The sequence below is a fragment of the Sceloporus occidentalis genome, unplaced genomic scaffold (genome assembly GCF_023333645.1).
Source record: "Sceloporus occidentalis isolate IW3139 unplaced genomic scaffold, rSceOcc1.0.p SCAF_71, whole genome shotgun sequence".
Taxonomy (NCBI): Eukaryota; Metazoa; Chordata; class Lepidosauria; order Squamata; family Phrynosomatidae; genus Sceloporus; species Sceloporus occidentalis.
In genome coordinates this window covers 319,383-343,335 of record NW_028317051.1, presented here as the reverse complement: position 1 = coordinate 343,335, position 23,953 = coordinate 319,383, and the positions used below count along the sequence as shown (strand labels likewise).

Below are 23,953 nucleotides of genomic sequence, written 5' to 3'. Positions count from 1 at the left end.
CAAGTAGCAACAATTTTGTGATATCAATTCTTAGTATATGTTAACAAAAAATATAATTACACACACATTTAATAAAAATATATGGTTTAAAAAAATTACATTGTTTGAACAAACCTCATGCATTTTGGTTGTATTGTAAGATATTATGGAAATATTTTTTTTTCTTAAGACTTCATATCTTCTCTCACGATGCAAATCAGCTACCAACAGAAAGCTGAGCTGCTGAAAAATTATAGTTTAACATGGGTAAAGAAAAAACAAGAATTGTGGTTGCATGAAACTGCCCTGGCCTTCTAGTGGGGGGACGTTTTCCTAAGGGTTAATGCCAAGTTCCGACATTGGAAACAGTGAGTTCTTCAAAATCTTCTTCCACATTGAAGCGAGCATTTTATGAGGGCCAACTCAACCCTTCTCATTGAAGAAACTTGCGTTGACCCCTCATAACGAACAACGAAGTGGTAAAGTTTATGCAGTCATGCAAAAGCTCCCTTTAGTAAATAAATCCCATGGTGATACACTGACACCAAGCTAACATTGTGGGAGCCCGGAAAACAGAGACAGCAAGAGGGAAGTGGGATTCGGAAATGAATGCGATATAAAGGAGCACAAAGTCATCACCTCACCCGAGAGAAATTAAACGGGTAACCACAAAAGCCCACATTGCGTTTAACAGACGTCTTAATGACTATTGGTATGCCCCTTCACTAATAATTGTACACGTATAACTTGACCGTTACACCAAACACACGGTACAAAACAAATAACTATAACGCAGCAAACACCAAGGTAGCCAAAAGGGGGCAGGCCTATTTATTCTTCCTTGTGGCCCGCCTCCCTCTCGTCTCCTTCATACTCCATCATGGCGATGCACAACAAGACCACACCACCTCAGATCCCCGATACACGTAGAGAACTAGCCGAGCTAGTGAAGCGGAAACAGGAGCTGGCGGTAACATCTCCGTTTGTTTTATAACTGTGCAAATCATGCAGTATGTTTCATTGCCGATTTCGGCTTTAAAAGCCTGCTTCTTTCGTTCTGTGAGTTGCGCTACAACAATGGCGTAGCGCCTCCTACGTTTTTTCTTAGGTTGTGTTGATTGGCCCTCGTGACTAGTTTCCTGAATTACACTAGTTTTCCACACTTTGCGTAACTCAAAGGCCGTACGGCGCAAATGGAGTAGGCTATCCCCCGTTGTACTGAGGAAGTTACGTTACTGGCGTAGGTTGTATGTAGTTTAACCAGTATATGTGTACTCTTTACGCAATTTGCGTTGCGTCTTATGTAATGTTCTATGTACGTTGGTGCAGTCATCTTGGTGAATACAATATAGTAAGTGGCGGGAAAGAGGGGGCGGGGGAAATATATTGGGCCTGCTCTCGTCTCTAATGATCTAGGAAAGAGCGCTGTTTTTTATGTTTTTCTTAGGCCGCATTATAAAACCTCTGTTTGGTCTTGCTTGCCAACTGTTTTATTCTTTCTCCGTAATGTTTTTGTGCTGTGACTGTTGTTATTAAAATAGTTTGATGGATGAGATTCTTGTCTCTTGGGCATACATTACTATTTGGTTACCATGGTAACTGGAGGTACCAGCTGAAAACAAAGCGCAAAAAATGAAGACGATCAGGAATGTATTCAAAAATAGGGTCCTTAGTGATTAGAGCATATCTCTCATTCTTAAAATCCAATGTAACCGCAATAAACCTTGCTCTCAGGAGCCTGTTCAGTAATATTAGGTAAGAGTGTTTGATTTATCGCTTACATTATTACATTGTACAGTGCTGTGCAATATGATGGTGCTAGGTGGTAAGCCAACACATGGGAAGAATAGTTATAATCAATGTTCCCTGTAATTTTTCTTAGGTGGTGTGCGCAGAAAATTTCTCTTGTGCAAAAATATTTCCAGAGCCAAAATTTGGTGCGCACAATATGCTTCTGCAAATGTTAAATTTAAATTGTTAGTCTATGTATTTGGCACAGCTCGCTCATGCACTGCATTATAGTGTGATAATATAGTATTGCTTACTGTAATGTCAACCTGTCAGACAGACAAGCTTCTGGCTAGGTTTCCACTTGTTTTTTTTTTTAGCTAAAAACGCCAATAGCGCCACCTGGCGTTTTTTTTAGTGAAAAAACGCAGCAGCCAGATGTTAGCTGTTCTTCAATAGGAAATCGCAGAATGCCATATCCACTTGGCGTTTTTTTGTTTGGCGTTTTTTCAGTCCTCTTTGGCGTTTTTCTGCTTTTTTGGGCTCTGTGGCAGTTTTTCAAAATCGCAGCATGTTGACACTCTGGCGTTTTTTGCAAGGAAATCTTGGCGTTTTTCTCCAATAGAAGTCTATGGGAGAGAAAAAAAGCCATGTGGGTTTTTTGCCTTGGCGTTTGTTATGGCGTTTTTTCCACAGTTACAATGCAGAGGATGGACCCAGTATCTGTGTGTCCTACGAGAAATAGGCTGAAAACAAACAGTTTCACACAAAACAAAGTTCATATTGAATTCTACACCATTTGGAACAAACATGCCATTACAAACAAACATACGCGACGCATCAACTGGATCCTGCGTGCCAAAAGCAACAGCAAACAATTTGTACCATCATTTGGGGCCAATCTTCCTAGAGGAGCAGACATTCGGAATAAAGCATGCCTTACAAACCACAGAAAAGAGACAAAGGGGTCTACCAAGTAAATGACATCGGGGGCAGATACTTGCCATTTATCCTAATCCCTTTTAGCTGGGTGAAACTTCTAACTTGTAAAGGCTGGAAAAACTGCCTAAGGTCACAAAAAGCAATTTCCACAGAAAGGCTAAAACGCCAGAAAAAACTCCAGAAAAAAACGCCAAAACGCAGGAAAATGCAGTGGCAGTTTTCATGGCGTTTTTCATCAAGAAAAAAAACGCAGGACAAAAACCCAAGTGGAAACCTAGCCTCTCTCCAGATGTCCACTTTGCTTTGTCACACAGCTCATATAAAGCAAAGTTGGTGGAGCTTAAAAAATTCACATTGTAAGGGGGGGGGCTATATATTTCCACCCCTTTTGACTCCACTTCCATGGTCTATTTTAAAGGGGAAATTCTTGCTGTATAAGTAAATGTGCAGGTTGTGTGCAGGGGTGTACCTAGAGTATTTGGCACCTGGGGTGGATCCTGTATGTGGCACCACCCCACACACGCGCACACACACACTTTAAAACTGCTTCTATCGTTGATAGGGGTACAGCATAACTGTTATCATTATATACTAAGGCAGACATTGACGGTGGTACAACATAACTGTTATCACTATATACTGAGGCAAACATTGACTGTGGTGCAGCATAACACCTATCACTATACATTGAGCCAGGCATTGACAATAATGCAGCATAACCCCTATAACTATATACTAAGCCAAACATTGATGTGGTGTAGGCCTACCACTTCATTGTCTGGCCTAGTGTATAGTAGGGATGCACCGAAACGTAAAATTCAGCATTCACTTGACCAAAACCGAAAATGACCCCCCCCCACCACCACCTTTAAAAACAAAAAAATTTTAATAGCAAACACCTATCATGCCCCGGTTCTAGCATGTACTGGTTGCCTGGGCATGATAGGAGTGTGATTACAGCCTCCCTATGCCATGCTATTCCACCCCACTTAAACATCCATGCTATCACACACTCATTCACAAACATCCAGTTTAAACTACAGCGTAACACCCGTCACTCTCACACACTTACTAATCCACTCTCACTTAATGTTTTCCTACCTTTTCTCTGTCACTGTCACTTTTCCTGCTCCTCTTCGTTCTTCTTCTGTGTCCTGTCCCGGTGCAGTGTAGAACGTGGTGGGCGTGGCTTCAGTGTTGTGCGCCGGGATATGATATGACACAACACAGCACAGCATCAGTTGCCGCGCGCATCGCAAGGGAGCAGGATCGGAGGTCTGCATTAACAGACCTCCCACTCCCTTTACATAGTAACATAGTTCAAGGTTGAAAAAAGACCAAAGTCCATCAAGTTCAACCTATATACATATTGTGTCCCTACTGTGTTGATCCAGAGGAAGGCAAAAAACCCTTATGAAGCAGATGCCAATTGCCCCATACCAGGGGGAAAATTCCTTCCCGACTCCAAATATGGCAATCAGAATAAATCCCTGGATCAACGTTCTGTCCCTATTAATCTAATATCCATAACTTGTAATATTATTGCTTTCAAGAAACACGTCCAGGCTCCTTTTGAACTCTTTTATTGAGTTTACCATTACCACTTCCTCTGGCAGAGAGTTCCATAATCTCACCGCTCTTACTGTAAAGAACCCCCGTCTGTGCTGGTGTAGAAACCTTCTTTCCTCCAGCCGTAGAGGTTGTCCCCTTGTTATAGATACAGTACTGGGAGTGATCTCTGTACTGCCCCCTTATATATTTATACATAGTTATTAAGTCCCCCCTAAGCCGTCTTTTTTCCAAACTAAATAACCCCAATTCTGATAATCTTTCTGGGTACTGTAGTCCTCCCATTCCCCTTATTACTCTGGTTGCCCGTCTTTGAACCCTCTCCAGCTCCACTATATCTTTCTTGTACACTGGTGCCCAGTACTGTACACAGTATTCCATGTGTGGTCTGTGGTAGAATTATTTCCTTGTCGTGGGCATCTATGCCCCTTTTGATGCACCCTATGATTTTATTTGCCTTAGCAGCAGCTGCCTGACACTGGTCGCTACAGGTAAATTTACTGTTAACTAAAACTCCTAAGTCCTTTTCCATGTCAGTCGTCCCCAGTGTTTTCCCATTTAATACATATTGTCTTTAAACCTGTTAAGCCCAACCGAGCCTGCTCCTCTAGTGGCGGACATTACTGTCCGTCTCTGGAGGGGTGCCGTGTGGACTGGCCCGCCCCCTGCTAGGTATGCTACTCGTTATGCGCACAATTTTTTGATGTGTGCGCTCTCTCTAAAAGCACAAGAGCACAGCTTAGAGGGAACACTGTTTATAATAGCGCTTTAGATTTCTTACCAAGTGTATGCCAACTGCAGAAACAAACACCAGTTTGTGTTCTGCAACATTCCCTATTTACAGCTATGCCCCGCATGCATAGATTTTGCATGTTTTGGGGAAGCTATAACGTCAAAATTGGAATATGTGCATTATAAATGGAATTATAGTAAAGGATAGTGTTTGTTTTTCATAGGTGGGTTTTTTATGTGAAGGGAACAGAGATGGACAGCTGATTATTTTTTTATTTTATTTTTGACACTGCTGTCTAGAAGCAGTGCACCATATCTAGAGATGACAGCTGATGGATCTTTTTTGAAACAGGGAAACCCTTGTCTACATCGCTAGAGAAGTTTCCCTCTGCCCTTAAAGACCTCAGTGCTCTTCAGAAGTTTGGACCTCTAAAGTCCCGTAATGTCAATTTGCTAATTTTGAGCCCCAGGAGGGACCAGGCTGTCAATCGGGCATTTATCGTTATAATTATAATTTATTGTTTAATGTAATGCCATCATATTCCGTAGTGCTGTATAATGGGTAGAAGGGACATAAGTAGTATATAACATAACCATTTGACTTACAGATACAACAGGTGAGGAGGGCCCTGCTCAAACAAGCTTACAATTTAGAGACTAAGGCGTTCAAATGCGTAACACTAGAGCATCAACTGCCAGTATTTTGTAAATTAATGTTGCGTTTTAACAGATTAAAAAAAACCAAAAAAAAAAAACCATTTCAGACGTGCTGTCTGGACTTTTCGGGACCAACACACCGATTCCTAATCAAACTTTGCTGTAAAAAAAAAAAAAAAAAAATTAAAATAGAATGACCAGGTTTTAATCACCTAGTCTGATGTTCTGACTAATGAAAGTCTATGGATTAAAGGATTTCAGTGCACAAACTTGACTTCATTTGCATTTGTTTTGTTAATATTTTTATAATTTTTACTTATATAGCCCCAACAATACATATACATTGGATATGACAAGACTAGAATTGACAGGCTAAGACAAACCGGTACATTAGCCATAAAGAATTAACCCAGTGTGCTGCAGGGCAAGTCATCCATAATATCACTAGCAAGCCAAATTTTAACATAAATAATGAATTATTTGTGAGATTTTGAGGTTCTAATTACACCAAAAGCACCCTTTAAAGGCTTTTCAATTTTCTCTCTTTTTTCCATCTTCTGATGTATCCAGTTTAAAGAGGCAATCATTTGAATATCCTATATATGCAACCACATTTTTAACGGAATAGAACTGTCCACTGTTTTGCCATTTGGTATTATTGTGTACAAAAATGGAAAGGTAGCTTGAGTATAAAACGTTGCTGTTGAAACATTGTTTGTATCAGGTCTTTAAATATCTGTCTTATTTTTTCAGGAAACTTTGGCAAACTTAGAACGCCAGATTTATGCATTCGAAGGAAGTTACTTGGAAGATACCCAGATGTATGGAAACATCATCAGGGGTTGGGACCGATACTTAACAAACCAGAAGTGAGTTTTGAAGCAGCTTTCAGCATTGGCTTCCTTTGTTGCGCAATTGATTCCCCCCAGTAAGAGATTGTACCTGTCTACCCTTACATCACATCTAAAAGTATATGGTAACAAATTTAAATGTACGTATCTAGTTCCATTTAACATTGTTCTATATAGTAAGAGAAGCTACTGTCTTACATTTTATTCATTGTTCCAGAATTTGTTTAGCAGTTTAAAAGGTCTGTTTCTGTCATTCTATTATTGATTTACATTTCTTATTTTTATTTTGCCTTAGGAATTCAAACAGTAAGAATGATAGAAGGAACAGAAAATTCAAAGAAGCTGAAAGGCTTTTTAGCAAGTCTTCAGTAACTTCAGCAGCTGTGAGTAACATTAAGAACTTTAGAAATATGGCCCAGTACCATGTGTTTTTAGTATCTTTTGAATGCAATTCTTTTGAAACTCATCTTCTTATGTGTTAATTGTTCAAGCTTAAAGAAGACTGGTCATAAATGTTATCTATGTAATGGTGACTATAATGTAATTTATAATATGTATTAGAAAATCACCATATGTGCATATTTTGAAGCAAGAGTCTGACAGTACACATAAACTTAGACACCTGCTCTCCTAAGTCATTAAGTTTATGTCCCATGTTAGGTCATCTTTGACTCTAGCTGTCTTTATACCGTATTTGCTTGATTATAAGACGACCCCCCAAAATCTGAATATTAATTTATGAAAAAAAGCCTGAATATAAGACGACCCTATAGGAAAAAAAGTTTTACCAGTAAATGTTAATTCATGTAAACTATGTGAACAAACCCCCCCCTCCCCAGTTATGCACATCTGCCCCCTGGCTTGCCACTCTGCCCCAGAAACGCCTTATACCCCTATATGCCACTCTGGCATTTAAGGGGTTAAAAGGCATATTATGGGGCAGAGTGGCATATAGGGAGGTATAAGGCATTTCAGGAGGCAGAGTGGCGTATAGAGGGTTAAAGGCATTTCTGGAGGCAGAGTGGCATTAAGGGGGTTAAAAGGCATTTTACAGAGCACTCTGCCTCTAGAAATGCCTTATGACCCCCATTTAACACTCCCTCCCCCGCCCTTCTCCAAACTTACCGGAGCTTCTGAGTCCCCGGTGCGTAGTCCGGGCAGCGTGTAGAGCTCTACCCGATTCGTGTAGACAAATTCCACTGCAGACCTTCCCCGGCTGGCAGTTCTGATCTCTGACAGCTGGGGAAGGTCTGCGCGATGGACGCAGACAACCCCCGCTGCTAAACGCACCTCCTCCCGGCTGCAGCGGAAGTTGTGTACGCGAATCGCGTAGAGATCTACACGCTGCCCGGACCAAGCACCGGGGACTCAGAAGTACCAGTAAGTGGGGGGAACAGGAGGATCCAGGTCCCCTGCATCGTTGCGGGAGATCTGGATCTTAGTCTCATAGTCAGACCTATTTGAGGTCTGATTATAAGACGACCCCGATTACTCTGGAAAAAACCTTGTCTTATAATCGAGCAAATACGGTAGCAAATTGATAGGCTTCTTCTGCCAGATCTCAGCTTACATATGGTAATAGCCCTTTACTGTTATCAAACACTGTTTTAAAACATGCTAGCTGTTAGTTTTTGAAATGCTCATTGACACGTGCTGAAATCTTAGATCGTAACTAATTTTTAAAAAAAAATAGGTGTTATCGTTAGAAAATATTTCTGTTTCAGTGAACTACCGTATTTGCTCGATTTATAAGACAAGGTTTTTTCCAGAGCAAATGCTTTGAAAAATACCTCCTCGTCTTATAATCGGGGTTGTCTTATAATCAGACCTCAAATAGATCTGACTATGAGACGACTAAGATCCAGATCCCCCGCAGCTGCAGGGGACCTGGATCCTCCTGTCTGACCCCCCGCCCCACTTACCGGTCCCCAGCTGTCAGAGATCAGAGTTCCCCGCACCGGCACCAGTGCGGGGAATTCTCTCTGACGGTCAGGGAAGGTCTGAGCGATAGACGCAGACAACCCCCGCTGCTAGACAAACCTCCTTACGGCTGCAGCGCAAGTTGTTTATGCGAATCGCGTTGACATCTACACGCTGCCCCGGCTGCATGACAGGGGATTCAGAAGCACCGGTTAGTTGGGGGGGCAGGGGAGTGTTAATGCATAAGGCATTTCTGGAGGCAGAGTGTTCTATGAAATGCCTTTTAACCCCCTTAATGCCACTCTGCCTCCTGAAATGCCTTAAACCTCCCTATATGCCACTCTGCCCCATAATATGCCTTTTAACCCCCTTAATGCCAGAGTGGCATATAGGGGTATAAGGCATTTCTGGAGGCAGAGTGGCACATAGGGGGTCAAAAGGCATATCATGGGGCACAGTGGCATATAGGGGGTATAAGGCATTTCTGAGGCAGATGTGCATAACTGGGGGGGCAGGTTGGAAAATAGAAGGAAATAAAACCAAAATATTTTTCTGAATCATAGCTTTTATTTAAAAAAAAATAGTTTACATGAATTAACATTTACTGGTAACTTTTTTCCCTATAGGTTCGTCTTATATTAAGGCTTTTTCTTGTTTTTCCTAAATTAATATTCAGATTTGGGGGGTCGTCTTATAATCAGGGTCGTCTTATAATCGAGCAAATACGGTATGTTAGTCATACTGCTTATGCTTAGTGGGAGCAAGACAGTGTTGCCATTCAGGATATGAAAAATTTTGTCTTTAATATTGTTAATGAGGGACCTATTTGTGTTTCTGATTGTAGGCAGTAAGTGCATTGGCTGGTGTTCAAGACCAAATGGTTGAAAAAAGTAGGTATTTTTTTGAACATTCAGCATATGTTTATAAAGTTTTTAATGTATGGAGTTTCTTTATGGCTTCATAAGCGATTTAAAGCCGTGTGTGTGTAATATATATATATATATATATATATATATATATATATATATATATATATATATATATATATATATATATATATATATATATATATATATATAATCTCTCACACGTCTGTGTGTGTATAATAATCTCTAAATATTTTTGGACTTTGTTTTTATTGTTGCCTCCAGTCAATTTGAATGAGCGCTATTTATAAAAATGCCATTCATACAAATCCAATATTAATCTTTAATAGATAGGATTTTTACTTTACCCAGAAAAATATTTCTGTTTTTAGGAGAACCTGGCAGTGGGACAGAGAGTGACAATTCTCCAGACTTCCAGAATCAAGAAAATGAGCCCGGTCAGGATGATGCAGAGGATCTTGATGGTTCTTTGTCTGGTGTAAAACCTCAAAAAGCAGCTTCTTCGGCCAACTCTGGTGGCCATCATAGCAGTCACAAGAAGCGCAAGAATAAAAACAGGCACAGGTTGGCTAAGGAGTGGTTTTATTCGCTTTCCTAATCATATTTCTGCTATATGCTGCGCTTCTGTTAGCATTAACCAAACACTTTAAATGTGATTCAAGTGACCAGCATGGCAGCTGCTAAATGTATTCACCAAGTATAACCGTGTTTTTCTTTAACAACATTGCTTTTAATATGCATTTTGGCTTTCAGTGTGCCTAACCTCCTATATCATTTGGATTTGTCTAACAGCTTCTCTTTAATTGGAATAAGTAGGTTACGTTCATGCTCTAATGCATAGACTTTATGCATTTCATATTTTTCAAGATTAATTTCCTTTTAACAATATAGTTAAGTGTTGGGTTTTTATTTCTCTAAGGTCTGGGAATACCTAGAATTTTTTTCACACACACTTGCACAAATGGAAGAATCAGGGACATATCACCATATCCACCTTTGTAGAAACTTTGCATTGCTGACGGTGAAGGTCATGTTGGGGGATTTTTTTTTTTTTGTTTGGTAATACATGAAAAACCTGGAACCTGGTTGTGTGTTTGTTTGTTTTTTAGGGGAGCATCCAGGAGGCAGAAAGTGCTAGAAATGTTTTCCACTTCTAATGAAAACATCCGTTAAGCCATTAATGTTAGCTACCGTGATAGAATAACTTTGTTGATAATACCCTCTTGTGTATATGTAGTCCCTGATTTTTATGAAATCTTGCATGTTAGAAAGTGACCTAAAATGTGAAAGTACATACACCGACCAGCCATAACATTATGGCAACTGATAGGTGAATAACACTGATAATCTTGTTATCATGGCACCTGTCAGTTGGCGGGATACATTAAGCAGCAAACTAACATTTCATCCTCAAAGTTGATGTGTTAGAAGCAGAAAAAATGGGCAAGTGTAAGGATCTGAGTGAATTTGACAAGGGCCAAATTGTGATGGCTAAAAGGCTGAGTCAGAGCATCTCCAAAACTGCAACTCTTGTGGGGTGTTCCTGATCTGCAGTGGTCAGTACCTATCAAAAGTGGCCCAAGGAGGGAAAAGCGGTGAACCAATGTGGGGGCGAAGGCTGGCCTGTGTGGTCAAATCATCAGACGAGCTACTGTAGCTCAAATTGCTGAAAAACGTAATGCTTGTTCTGATAGAAAGTTTTCAGAACACGCATTGCAGTTTGTTGCGTATGGGGCTGTGTAGCCAGAGACCAGTCAGGGTGCCCATGCTGACCCATGTCCATTGCAGAAAGAGCCTACAATGGGCATGTGACCATAAGAACTGGACCACAGAGCAATGCAAGAAGGTAGCGTGGTCTGATGGGTCATGTGGTTTTTTTTGGGGGGGGGGGTTGCATCATGTGGATCCTCATGTGCATGTGCATCGCTTACCTCTAGAACACGTGGCACCAGGATACACCCTTGGAGGCCCCACCTAGCAACTTACAGGACTTAGAGGATATGTGGCCAATGCAGACATCTAACCAGATATCACAACACACCTTCAGAGGTCTAGTAGAGTCCATGCCTCAATGGGTCAGGGATGTTTTGGTGGGAAAAAGGGGGACCTACACAATATTAGGCAGGTGGTCATAATATTATGACTGATCGGTGTATATTAAAGTTATTTAATTATTAAGCATTGAACTATAGTTAGTTGTGTAAGGGAGCAAAGTATATGCTACCATATTATATTTAGGATTGTTTCATAAACAATTTCTCTTAATCAAAATGAATCTCACATCTATCATTTTGTCTTTCCTCTAAAGGTTTAAGCACATTAATTTAACTTACTTGCTCTCTTATTTTGCTTAAGCTGTCATCTAATCATAAGCATCTGATTATTCTTTTAAATATATATGTTTAATTTTTAAATCTTTGTTCCGATTTGGCATAATGTTTAATGCTAATTATTCAGTTAAACTAATCGGTGTATTAATTCCTATTGCTTTTTTTTTTTCTTTCTTTCCTTTTTTAAATGCTTCCCCCCCAGTCCATCTGGCATGTATGATTATGACTTCGAGTAAGTGTGATTCTTCAGTCTGTACTACGCCTGTGTAAATAATGCCAAATGCATGTTTCAGTTGCTCTACCTGTGTGTGTGTTATGCCTAACTCTCTACAAAGCTGAAAATATTTTGCAGAAAACAATAGAACGATTAAAATGCAATATATAAGTCCACACAGATTTCTCAGAAGTAAAAGTATTTAAAATGATTTATTTTGTATCATTGTTTAAGCCTTAATACCGTATTTGCTCGATTATAAGACAAGGTTTTTTTCAGAGCAAATGCCCTGAAAAATACCTGATTATAATCGGGGTCGTCTTATAATCAGACCTCAAATAGGTCTGACTATGAGACGACTAAGATCCAGATTCCCCGCAGCTGCAGGGGACCTGGATCCTCCTGTCTCCCCCCCCCCCCCGCCCCACTTACTGGTACTTCTGAGTCCCTGGTGTGTAGCTGGTGCAGCGTGGTGCAACTTCCGCTGCAGCAGGAAGGAGGTGTGGCTACTGTGGCTGCGGGGAACTCTGATCTCTGACAGTCGGGGAAGGTCTGCGCGATGGATGCAGACCACCCCCACTGCTAGCCACACCTCCTTCCGGCTGCAGTGTAAGTGCGTGGGATCTACACGCTGCCCCGGCTACATGACAGGGAAGTCAGAAGCACCGGTAAGTTTGGGGTGGGGGGCGGGGGAGTGTTAAATGGGGGGCATAAGGCATTTCTGGAGGCAGAGTGCTCTGTGAAATGCCTTTTAACCCCCTTAATGCCACTCTGCCTCCAGAAATGCCTTTTTAACCCTCTATATGCCACTCTGCCTCCTGAATGCCTTAAACCTCCCTATATGCCACTCTTCCCCATAATATGCCTTTTAACCCTCTAAATGCCAGAGTGGCATATAGGGGTATAAGGCATTTCTGGAGGCAGAATGGCACATAGGGGGTCAAAAGGCATATCATGGGGCACAGTGGCATTTAGAGGGTTAAAAGGCATACCATGGGGCACAGTGGCATATAGGGGGTATAAGGCATTTCTGGGGCAGATACGCATAACTGGGGGGCAGGTTGGAAAATAGAAGGAAATAAAACCAAAATATTTTTCTCAATCATACCTTTTATTAAAAAAAAAAATAATAATAATAATTTAGATGAATTAACATTTACTGGTAAAACTTTTTTCCTATAGGGTAGTCTTATATTCAGGCTTTTTCTTTTTTTCTTAAATTAATATTCAGATTTGGGGGGTCGTCTTATAATCAGGGTCCTCTTATAATCGAGCAAATACAGTATATTGTCCTTGCCACTTCCAATGAAGTATATAGAGAACAGCTCCAAAAATTACATTGTTTTATTGCACTTGTATAGCTGTGCTATAATGAAATATAAACTAAAAGCTATAAGTCTTCTACAGAAAAATGGAGCCAGAACTACCCAAAAACCATTTAGTAATAAATTTAATAAGCAAAATGTTTTGATAATCCTAAATTCTGTGATTAGAGGTTGGGTAGCTCAAAAGATTAAGAAAAACATCAAGTACAAAATTCTCCAAAAAATACATAAATGGGACAATAGCTATATTTTATATATCCGAGATTGAGCACACTTATTGACTATACAGATGTACTTACAGCCACACTTTTTTTCTGATCATTGGGTCATAAAGAAAGCTTATTCTCAAGAAATGTTGTTTGATGTGAAAAGCACTTAACAAATATGGCTCATTAACCATGATATCTTCTTCTTCCACAGGATTGATCTCAAATTGAACAAAAAACCTAGATCTGTAAGTGTCTGCCACAGTAACGTACTGTAACCTAATTCTATTTTTTCCATGAGATGTTTATAGAGAGCAAAGCTATTTCATATTATTTTTTTTAATTGCTTTATATAGCGCCATCATATTCCGTGTTGCTGTACAGTGGGTAGACGGGACATAACATATATAACATAACCATTTGACTTACAGAACAGGCTTTGAAAGTAATTTCTGATGAATGCCGCTTTGTAACCATTGCAAACAAAGCCATTCATTAAAATGTGCACATTGGTTTTGTCAGTGGTCATAATGAGGGAAAGCATGGCAATATTGCCTAGCATAACTAGGGACATAGGCAGCATTTATATACCGATGGGATCCTTTCCCTGCCTTTCTTTTATTTTTATTTTTTTACATGCAGTCCATTTTGGCATATATGTGTTGGGAAGGACAGCCCCAAGCTGAATAGTTTTCCCCTCGATTTTGCTTTAATCTATCCGACATATATGAGAAATGAACTTTAATGCACTTAAATTGTCTATGTGTGTATGTTGAAGAAAACAAATATGCCAGTGTTTTTTTACATATGTGCTGCTGCATTGGATGTGTGTCTTGATACCACAGGAGTTAAATATTTATTGCTCCATGGATATGGATAACATCTAGCCATGTAGTGACATTTAATTGTATTGTCTAAATGTCTGCTTTTCTATTTAGGACTATTAACTGTATCTTGCGAATGGCACCAAGAAGCCTCTCCTCTTCCAGTTAAGAGTTTCCTGCAGTTTATGCCAAGATGGAAGAACAGCAAAGAAACCAAGAAGGAATGCACATAACCATCATGCAACACACATGATACAATGTATTGTGATTTTGGAAAAGTGAATTCAGGGAATTTATTATATTCAAGATCAGAATATGTGTGATCAAGATAGGAGAAATATATGCGTGTGTGTGGTTTTTGTACAATGTTGATACAGCTACTCTCCAGTTGACGTGCTGCTGTAGTGTATACAAATATTGTAGATTATTTTGTAGTTGCCTATATTTTGTCCCAGCCACTTACATTACTTGACAATAGAATATGCTGGTCAATTTACAATTTTTTTGGTTTTGTTTTTAATTCTCATTTAGGAAAAGCATATTACAAACAGCTGTCCTTGTTTTATGGACAAGAAATTGTTAGTTTGTCCCTTTAGCTGAAAAATCTGTTATGCTACACAATTTTTTTTGTCTTTGTTGTTAATATATGTACATAGTTTTTTTTTTAATTTTATTATATATAGATCTTTGTTCTGTATACTTTCTACCATATCCTGTAGAGGCCAACATATTTTCCTACATTTTCTTTTAAAAGATTGAAGACTGGTTAATGAACAGTGTGTTATGTTTATCTCTAGTGTCTTATTGTAAAAGCCTGGGATTTCTACCATTCATTCTCTTTTTGAAATACAATGGGTAGGGGAAGGAATGGCAAAGATTTTGAGGGGCATGAGGCATTAATGGGGTCTATTCTCTAAAGGTAGTGATGTGTCCTGTACTACATTATGATGAGGAAACCTTGGGTAGGTTCTACAGCAGCAAGAAATTGTTAGGCCCTGTAAAATATGTAGTTAACGCAATGAGATTTTTTTCAGTTTCCTTCCGCATTGAAGGCTTCATTGTATAGGGCCATCTCAGCCCTTAATGCTGGAAAAACTTGCTAGTGTTGGCCCATCATAATAGTGAAGTGAGAGTTAGTCACAACTCTTGTTAACTCTCCCTTAAGTGATATGCCATACTGCCATTTTTAGAGAGACACTCCTTTTTTCTTTTGTCCTTTAAATTATTTTTGACAAAGTCCCTCTTATTGAGTTAAGTATTGTAGAATTTAGATTGCAATCAACTTTTTTTTTTATTTTACACTTAATTTTAACTGATTTTAAAGTTATTACAGGAGACATCCATCTGAGTAAGGTCAACATATTAACTGTGGACAGTTGTTCCTTCTATATGTTTTCCCCATTTTGATTTATTAATTTTTTTACACACTTTCACATGCTGTAATATTCAGTCTTAATGTAGACCCCATGGTGAACTATAAACATCATAACAATAAACTAAACAGCCATGTTGTTGGATTCCAGTCTAATTCAGCTTGAAATATATCAAGTAGAATTAAATATTTTTGTTAATTGCAATCAAAACTTGCTATGCTTCAAAAAAAAAAAAAAAAAAAGGGTGGGGGGCGCAGACTAGATGGGCCAAATGGTTATTCTCTACTATTAAATGTTTTATCTAAAAGTAGTATTGATATAGTAAAGTGAGCAATACAGGATTATAGATCAGCCATTCCCCAAAGAAAATGTGACATCATAAACAAAATATAGGAAAGTACATTTTTTTTAGCCCACCGCAAGCCAATTCATTTACTTATTCATTAACTCTTCAAGTCTCAAATATAATAAGTCTTGTAGGGATTTATATAATTACACTGCATATGCTAGATAAATATTTGTATAGAATTTAATTCAAAACAGGGTACCTGTAATCAATGTTCCCTCTAATTTTTCTTAGGTGGTGTGCGCAGAAAATTTTGTGCGCACAATATGCTTCTGCAAATGTTAAATTTAAATTGTTAGTCTATGTATTCGGCACAGCTCGCTCATGCACGGCATTATAGTGTGATAATATAGTATTAGTTACACAACAGTATTGCTTACTGTAATGTCAACCTGTCAGACAGACAAGCCTCTCTCCAGATGTCCACTTTGCTTTGTCACTCAGCTCATATAAAGCAAAGTTGGTGGAGCTGAAAAAAAATCACATTGTAAGGGGGTGGAGCTATATATTTCCACCCCGTTTGACTCCACTTCCATGGTCTATTTTAAAGGGGAAATTCTTGCTGTATAAGTAAATGAGCAAATCACCAGCGGAGGATCAAAAAAAAAACCTGTTGTGCGCAGGGATGTTTTTGGCAGCTGGGGCGGATCCTGTATGTGGCACCACCCCACATGCACGCACACGCACACACACTTTAAAACTGCTTCTATCGTTGATACAGCATAACTGTTATCATTATATACTAAGGCAGACATTGACGGTGGTACAGAATAATACCTATCACTATATACTGAGGCACACATTGACTGGGGTACAGCATAACACCTATCACTATATACTGAGGCAAACATTGACGGTGGTACAGCATAACTGCTATCACTATACATTGAGCCAGGCATTGACAATAATGCAGCCTAACCCCTATCACTATATATTGAGACACGCACTGACAGTGGTAGAGCATAACACCTATCACTATATACTGAGGCACACATTGACGGTGGTACAGCATAACACCTATCACTATACATTTAGACAGGCATTGACAATAATGCAGCATAACCCCTATAACTCTATACTAATATACTTCAGTGTCTGGCCTAGTATATAGTAGGGATATAGTAGTATATAGTAGGGATGCACCGAAATGAAAATTCTGGACAGCATTCACTTGACCAAAACCGAAAATGACCCCCCCACACCTTTAAAAACATTTTTTTTTAATAGCAAACACCTATAATGCCCAGGTTCTAGCATGTACTGGTTGCCTGGGCATGATAGGAGTGTGATTACAGCCTCCCTATGCCATGCTATTCCACCCCACTTACACATCCATGCTATCACACACTCATTCACAAACATGTAGTTTAAACTACAACGTAACACCCATAACTCTCACACACTTACTAATCCACTCTCGCTAAATGTTTTCCTACCTTTTCTCTGTCACTTTTCCTCCTCTTCGTTCTTCCTCTTCTTCTTCTTCTGTGTCCTGTCCCAGTGCAGTGTGGAAGGTGGTGGGCGTGGCTTCAGTGTTCTGCGCCGGGATGTGACACAACACAGCATCAGTTGCCGCGCACATCGCAAGGGAGCAGGATCGGAGGTCTGCATTAACACCTATCACTATACACTGAGTCAAACATTGACGGGGGTACAGCATAACCCCTATCACTATAAACTGAGTCAAACATTGATGGTGGTATAGGATTACTGTTATCATTATATACTGAGGCAGACATTGACAGTGATACAGGATAACTTATCATTATATACTGAGGCACACACCAACGGTGGTACAGCATAACACCTATCACTATATACTGAGGCACGCACTGATGGTGGTACAATCCTATCATGCCCAGGCAGCCAGTGCATGCTAGAACCTGGGCACGATAGGAGTGTGATTGCTGTTAGCAATCATATATATATATATATATATATATATATATATATCATAATATTGTTATTGAATTTCTGTCCAATTTTGGTGTGTTACTTTTAATAAAAGTCTGGTTGGACCAAAATTGGACAAAAAAAATCAACAATACAATATAATTGCTAACAGCAATCACACTTCTATCATGCACAGGCAGCTGTAATTACAGCCTCCCTATGCCATGCTACTCCCCCCACACTTAAACATCCATGCTATCACACACACTCATTCACAAACATTCATTTACAAACATCCAGCATAAACTACAGCATAACACCCATCAGTCTCACACACTTACTATTCCACTCTCAATGTTTTCCTAAATTTTCTCTATCACTGTCACTTTCCCTCCTCCTCACTTCCGCACTTACTGCACCGGAAGGACAGGACACAGAAGAAGAAGAGCCAAGAGGAAGACTCTTTGCTCTTCTTCTTCTGTGTCCTGTCCTTCCGGTGCAGTAAGTACGGAAGGCGGTGGTCGTGGCTTCAGTGTTGTGCGCCGGGATATGACATCAAATCCCGACGCACAGCATCAGTTGCCAGGCGTGTCGCAAGGGAGCAGGATCGGAGGTCTGCATTGATTTTAAGCCGGTTGGAGGGAGATCTTTGGTCTCCCCAACCGAGCCTGCTGCTCTAGACATTACTGATGAGCTACTGAAGCGAGGTCTGGTCAGGAGAGAGCAGGATAATCCAGAAGGCAAGCCAAAGTCAAAAACCAGAAGAGCATGTAATACTAGAAAATCAACACTAGGTGATACCCATAGCAGCTCAATACACAAGCACCTACCACAGTAGGTGCAGGAGTTTTATTGGTTGTGGAACCCAAACCACCCCTTGACAGGGCCGGACTGGGACTGAAAAGCAGCCCTGGAAAAATTTGGAGACCAGCCCCATATAGTTTATCTCACGGTGAAGCTCTTATACCCACACGCACCCCTTATACACACCCGAGTCACACTATGTGCAATTCTTTTTATCTCATTATTTGTATTAAAATGCCAGAAAGCAAAAGTGTTAAAAGGCCCTAATAAATTAAATACATTACACATAATAGGATCAAAACATTTACGACTGCGAACATTGTTAGATGAAAGAGTTCCATTTTATTTAGTGGAACAAAACACTGATCACATTATTCTTCACGATATTCTGGTAAGAAACTTTTATTTCTTTATTAATTCATGTAGACTATTTTTTTCCATATTTAATAAAAGCTATGATTGAGACATATTTGGTTTTTATTTCCTTTCATTTGACAACCTACCCCCGAGTTATGCACCTCTGCCCCCAGGCTTGCCACTCTGCCCCCCTGATATGCCTTCTAACCCCCTATATGCCACTCTGCCTCCAGAAATGCCTTATACCCCCTATATGCCACTCTGTCCCATGATATGCATTCTAACCCCCTATATGCCACTCTGCCATATAGGGGGTTAAAAGGCATATCATGGGGCACTCTGCCTCCAGAAAAGCCTTATGCTCCACTATATGCCACTCTGCCTCCCTGATATGCTTTATACCCTCTCTTTATACCCTCACTCTGCATCCAGAAATGCCTTATACCCCTATATGCCACTCTGTCCCATGATATGCCTTCTAACCCCCTATATGCCACTCTGCCATATAGGGGGTTAAAAGGCATATCATGGGACAGAGTGGCATATAGGGGGGTATAAGGCATTTCTGGAGGCAGAGTGGCATAAAGGGGGTTAAAAGGCATATCATGGGGCACTCTGCCTACAGAAAAGCCTTATGCCCCCTATATGCCACTCTGCCTCCCCAATATGCTTTATACCCTCCTATATGCCCCTCTGCCCCATGACATCCCTTTTAACTCCCTTTATGCCACTCTGCCTCCAGATATGCTGTTGACCCCCTATATGTCACTCTGCATCCAAAAATGCCTTATACCCCTATATGCCACTCTGGCATATAGGGGGTTAAAAGGCATATCATGGGACAGAGTGGCATATAGGGGGGTATAAGGCATTTCTGGAGGCAGAGTTGCATAAAGGGGGTTAAAAGGCATATCATGGGGCACTCTGCCTCCAGAAAAGCCTTATACCCCCCTATATGCCACTCTGCCTCCCTGATATGCCTCAACCCTCCTATATGCCACTCTGTCCCATGATATGCCTTCTAACCCCCTATATGCCACTCTGCCATATAGGAGGTTAAAAGGCATATCATGGGACATTTTTGTTTACTTTATATGGCAAGCCGATCCAGCTTGCCATATTAAATAAAAAATAATATATGCCACTCTGTCCCATGATATGCCTTCTAACCCCCTATATGCCACTCTGCCATATAGGGGGTTAAAAGGCATATCATGGGACAGAGTGGCATATAGGGGGTATAAGGCATTTCTGGAGGCAGAGTGGCATGAAGGGGGTTAAAAGGCATATCATGGGGCACTCTGCCTCCAGAAAAGCCTTATGCCCCCTATATGCCACTCTGCCTCCCCGATATGCTTTATACCCTCCTATATGCTCCTCTGCCCCATGATATACCTTTTAACCCCCTTTATCCCACTCTGCCTCCAGATATGCCTTTTGACCCCCTATATGTCACTCTGCATCCAGAAATGCCTTATACCCCTATATGCAACTCTGGCATATAGGGGGTTAAAAGGCATATCATGGGACAGAGTGGCATATAGGGGGGTATAAGGCATTTCTGGAGGCAGAGGAGCATATAGGGGGACACACTTACATACACACACATGCCGATTTTTTTTGTTTTTAACAAATACAAAAAACATTATACAGTACAAAAAATACATTATTTTACTCACCTTCTACTTGTCTTGACTTCCTGGTAGCTGCACACTGTTCTCCTCTATGCTGACAGGATGCCACTGACCTGACATCCGGTGCTGCAGCAGTCTGAGTGCGAGGGGGCGGAGCTTCCACCTCACGCTGCTCCCATCACTATGCAGCCATCAGACTGCTGGGAATGTAATCTAAACGGCCGGTGCGTGCTGATACCGCCGGCCGGAGCTACTTTAACACTTTTTTTTTAATTTATATGGTAAGCTGGATCGGCCTGCCATATAAAGTAAAAAAAAAGTATTAAAGCAGAGCCGGCCGGCGGCATCAGCACGCATCGGCCGTTCAGATTACATTCCCAGCAATCTGATGGCCGCATAGTGATGGGAGCAGCGTGAGGGGTGAAAGGTCAGTGGGGCGGAGCTTTCACCCCTCACACTGCTCCCATCACTAGACGGCCATCGCACACGGCTGCTGGGTGCTGATGCCGGCCGGCCGCATCAGCACCCAGCGGCCGCTTTGATTAGATTTCGGGAAGCCTGGGGGGCAATTGCCCCCCTGCCCAGCCCGCCCCTGGCACCGAGGGAGGCGTTCATTGCCATTTGCAGCCGCTCAGCGGCTGTCTTCATGGTAAGTCTGCCGGCCGCCCAGCCCACTGACCTTCCGGCCCACCGGGAAATTTCCCGGTATCCCGGTGGGCCAGTCCGGCCCTGCCCCTTGACGTCATCAGGACCCCCCACACACACACCATAGAGGGCCATAGCACTAACAGAGGCCTCCCCAGCCCCCACCAATGAGGACACTGCAGCAGAAGCCCGGCTGAGATTGTCAGAGGCTCTGAAAGACGAACTGGCACGCACGGGCATTCTATCTTCTCTGGTAGGCCTTGTTGATCTACCTGTCCAGATTGATCGACGTCTACGTGAACACAGACAGGAACGAGCCATGGGAAGCAGTCCCCCAAGGCACCATGTCTCCCAAGTCCCGAATCCGTCAGTAGCACATTCTCCTCCTGCTTGCATTCCCCGGCTTACCGCATTTACGGACGTTTTTGAGAAGAGAGGAGCTGATGACTGCCCCATAGATTTATTACCGGGTTCACCTATCCCGTATGGTTGTATGTACCCCCTTTCAGGGCCAGAACTCCAAACCTTGAAGGACTACCTAGAGGATGCTCTTAAGAAGGGGTTCATTAGATCATCTACATCTCCTGCTGGAGCACGGATGTTTTTTGTTGGCAAGAAAGATGGGGGCTTGCATCCCTGTATTGATTACCGGGCTCTCAATGATATTACGGTAAAAAAAACGCTATCCCTTACCTCTGATACCCGAATTATTGGATCGTCTCAGCTCTGTTGGTATATATTCCAAGATGGATTTTAGTGGGGTTTATAATAAGAGAGAATAAGAGAGGGAGATGAATGGAAGATGGCCTTCAGAACACGGTATGGACATTTTGAATACACTGTGATGCCGTTTGGCCTCTGTAATGCTCCTGCCACATTTCAGCATTTCTTGAATGATGTTTTTCGGGACTATTTGGATGTGTTTGTCGTTATTTATCTCAATGATATATTGATCTATTCTGATACACTGGAGGGACATCACCACCACATGTACAAGCTCCTTACTTGGCTACGCGAACATAGCTTATACGCAAAATTAGAGAAATGTGCCCTTGAGACCACCACGGTGGAATTCCTCGGTTTTCTCCTGACTCCCCAAGGCCTCCACATGGACAATACAAAGATACATGCTATCACCAAGTGGGCCTGCCCATCCAACAAGAAAGAGGTACAACACTTCCTTGGATTTGCAAACTTCTATCGTAAATTCATTCCAAGGTGGTACAGCCTCTCACAGCATTGACCAAGAAGGAGGGCGGATTTGTCTGGTCTACACAGGCTCACGAAGCCTTTGATCACCTCAAACACCTCTTCACTTCTGCGCCCATACTCTCTGTTCCGGATCCTTCCAAACCTTAAGTCCTGGAGGTGGACGCCTCTGAATCCGCCATCGTCATACTGTCCCAAAGACTTGGTGCCCTGTACATTTTACACCCTGAGAGGAATTACGACGTAGGTGACCGGGAGTTGCTGGTATTAAAATCCACTCTGGAGGAGTGGAGACATTACCTATCAGGCGCTTCACACTCCATTTTGGTCTACACCTATATGGGAGAGGCTCTGCTACCACAGTGCACCAGAGAGATCCACTGCTACTCAAGACCTCATACAATGAGACGATCTTCTCTACTTTCAGGAAAAGATCTTTGTACCACCTCCTGTACGCCAAGAGATACTACATCCACACCACATTACCAGCAGGTCATGGAGGTACGAGGAAGACTGAGGAGCTGCTTCGCCCCCATCAATTTTGGTGGCCGGCTATGCGACAGGACGTTGTTGCTTATGTATCGGCCTGCCAAGTGTGCGCCAGTGCTAAGACAACGCAACGACACCTAGCTTGTCTTCTTCAACCCCTGCTGGTACCCAAACAACCATGGACCGAAGTAACAATGGACTTTATAGTTGACCTACCTGCTTCTCAGGACCATACTACTAAAATGGCCCATTTTATCCCAGCCAAGGGATTGCATACATCTACCGAGACTGCCTCCTTAATCCTCAAAGAGATCTTCCGCCTACATGGTCTACCACAGTCAATTGAGGCCAAAGATTGTGTTCAGGAGTTACGGTGCAGTAGTTGAGTTGGACAGGGCCTGATGCAGGGCGACAGCACTCTCCCGATGGGCATCTAGGGTTGTGCAGCCACATACCAGCGCCCTGATATAGCAGCGGATGATGACAGAACAGAGCAGAACTTGGAGATATCCTGCAGGCACCCTGGAGCAGGCATGAGACATAGCACTGGAATCATGTGCAGGATGCTGAAGGCTGGAAGTAGCACAAAACATAACAAGCAAGGGACATGGAGACCAAGCAAGAAACATAACCAGACAAGATATACATAATACAGGGCACAATAGGGAACAAGAGAAGAATACTCAAGATCCAACATGAACAGGACAGGACACCCCTCTACCGGGGATTCAAGATAGGACACCCCTCTACCTGGGATTCAAGACAGGAAACCCCTCTACTGGGGATACAAGACAGGACACCCCTCTACCGGGGATACAAGACAGGATACCCCTCTACCGGGGATTCAAGACAGAGCAACCCTCTACCGGGGATTCAGGACAGAACACCACTCTACCAGGGATTCAGGACAGGACACCCCTCTACTGGGGATTCAGGACAATAAAGCACAGAGCTGCCTAGACTGACCAGGCTACACATGATATGATTACACAGAAACCACAGGACCAAACAGGACTAGCCTAGGACTACAAGATAACAG

At 41.7% G+C, this 23,953-nt stretch overlaps 1 protein-coding gene across 1 annotated transcript; it reads left to right on the top strand.

Moving 5' to 3' along the window:
- Positions 1 to 859: 859 nt before the first annotated feature.
- LOC149286242 (chromatin modification-related protein MEAF6) lies at positions 860 to 22,942 on the top strand. Its single transcript, XM_089494303.1, has 9 exons — positions 860 to 949; positions 6,361 to 6,476; positions 6,754 to 6,841; positions 9,223 to 9,268; positions 9,637 to 9,829; positions 11,798 to 11,827; positions 13,555 to 13,588; positions 21,497 to 21,886; positions 22,853 to 22,942. Exons 1-9 carry the CDS (start codon positions 860 to 862, stop codon positions 22,940 to 22,942), a joined length of 1,077 nt encoding a protein of 358 aa, XP_089350429.1.
- The last annotated feature ends 1,011 nt before the right edge of the window (positions 22,943 to 23,953 follow it).

Excerpts from the sequence above, each read along its gene's own strand:
- LOC149286242 (XM_089494303.1), top strand. The coding sequence starts at position 860 with ATGGCGATGCACAACAAGACCACACCACCTCAGATCCCCGATACACGT. Across the intron at positions 950-6,360 it reads AGCGGAAACAGGAGCTGGCG|GAAACTTTGGCAAACTTAGA; the intron begins GTAACATCTCCG and ends TTATTTTTTCAG. Across the intron at positions 6,477-6,753 it reads CGATACTTAACAAACCAGAA|GAATTCAAACAGTAAGAATG; the intron begins GTGAGTTTTGAA and ends ATTTTGCCTTAG.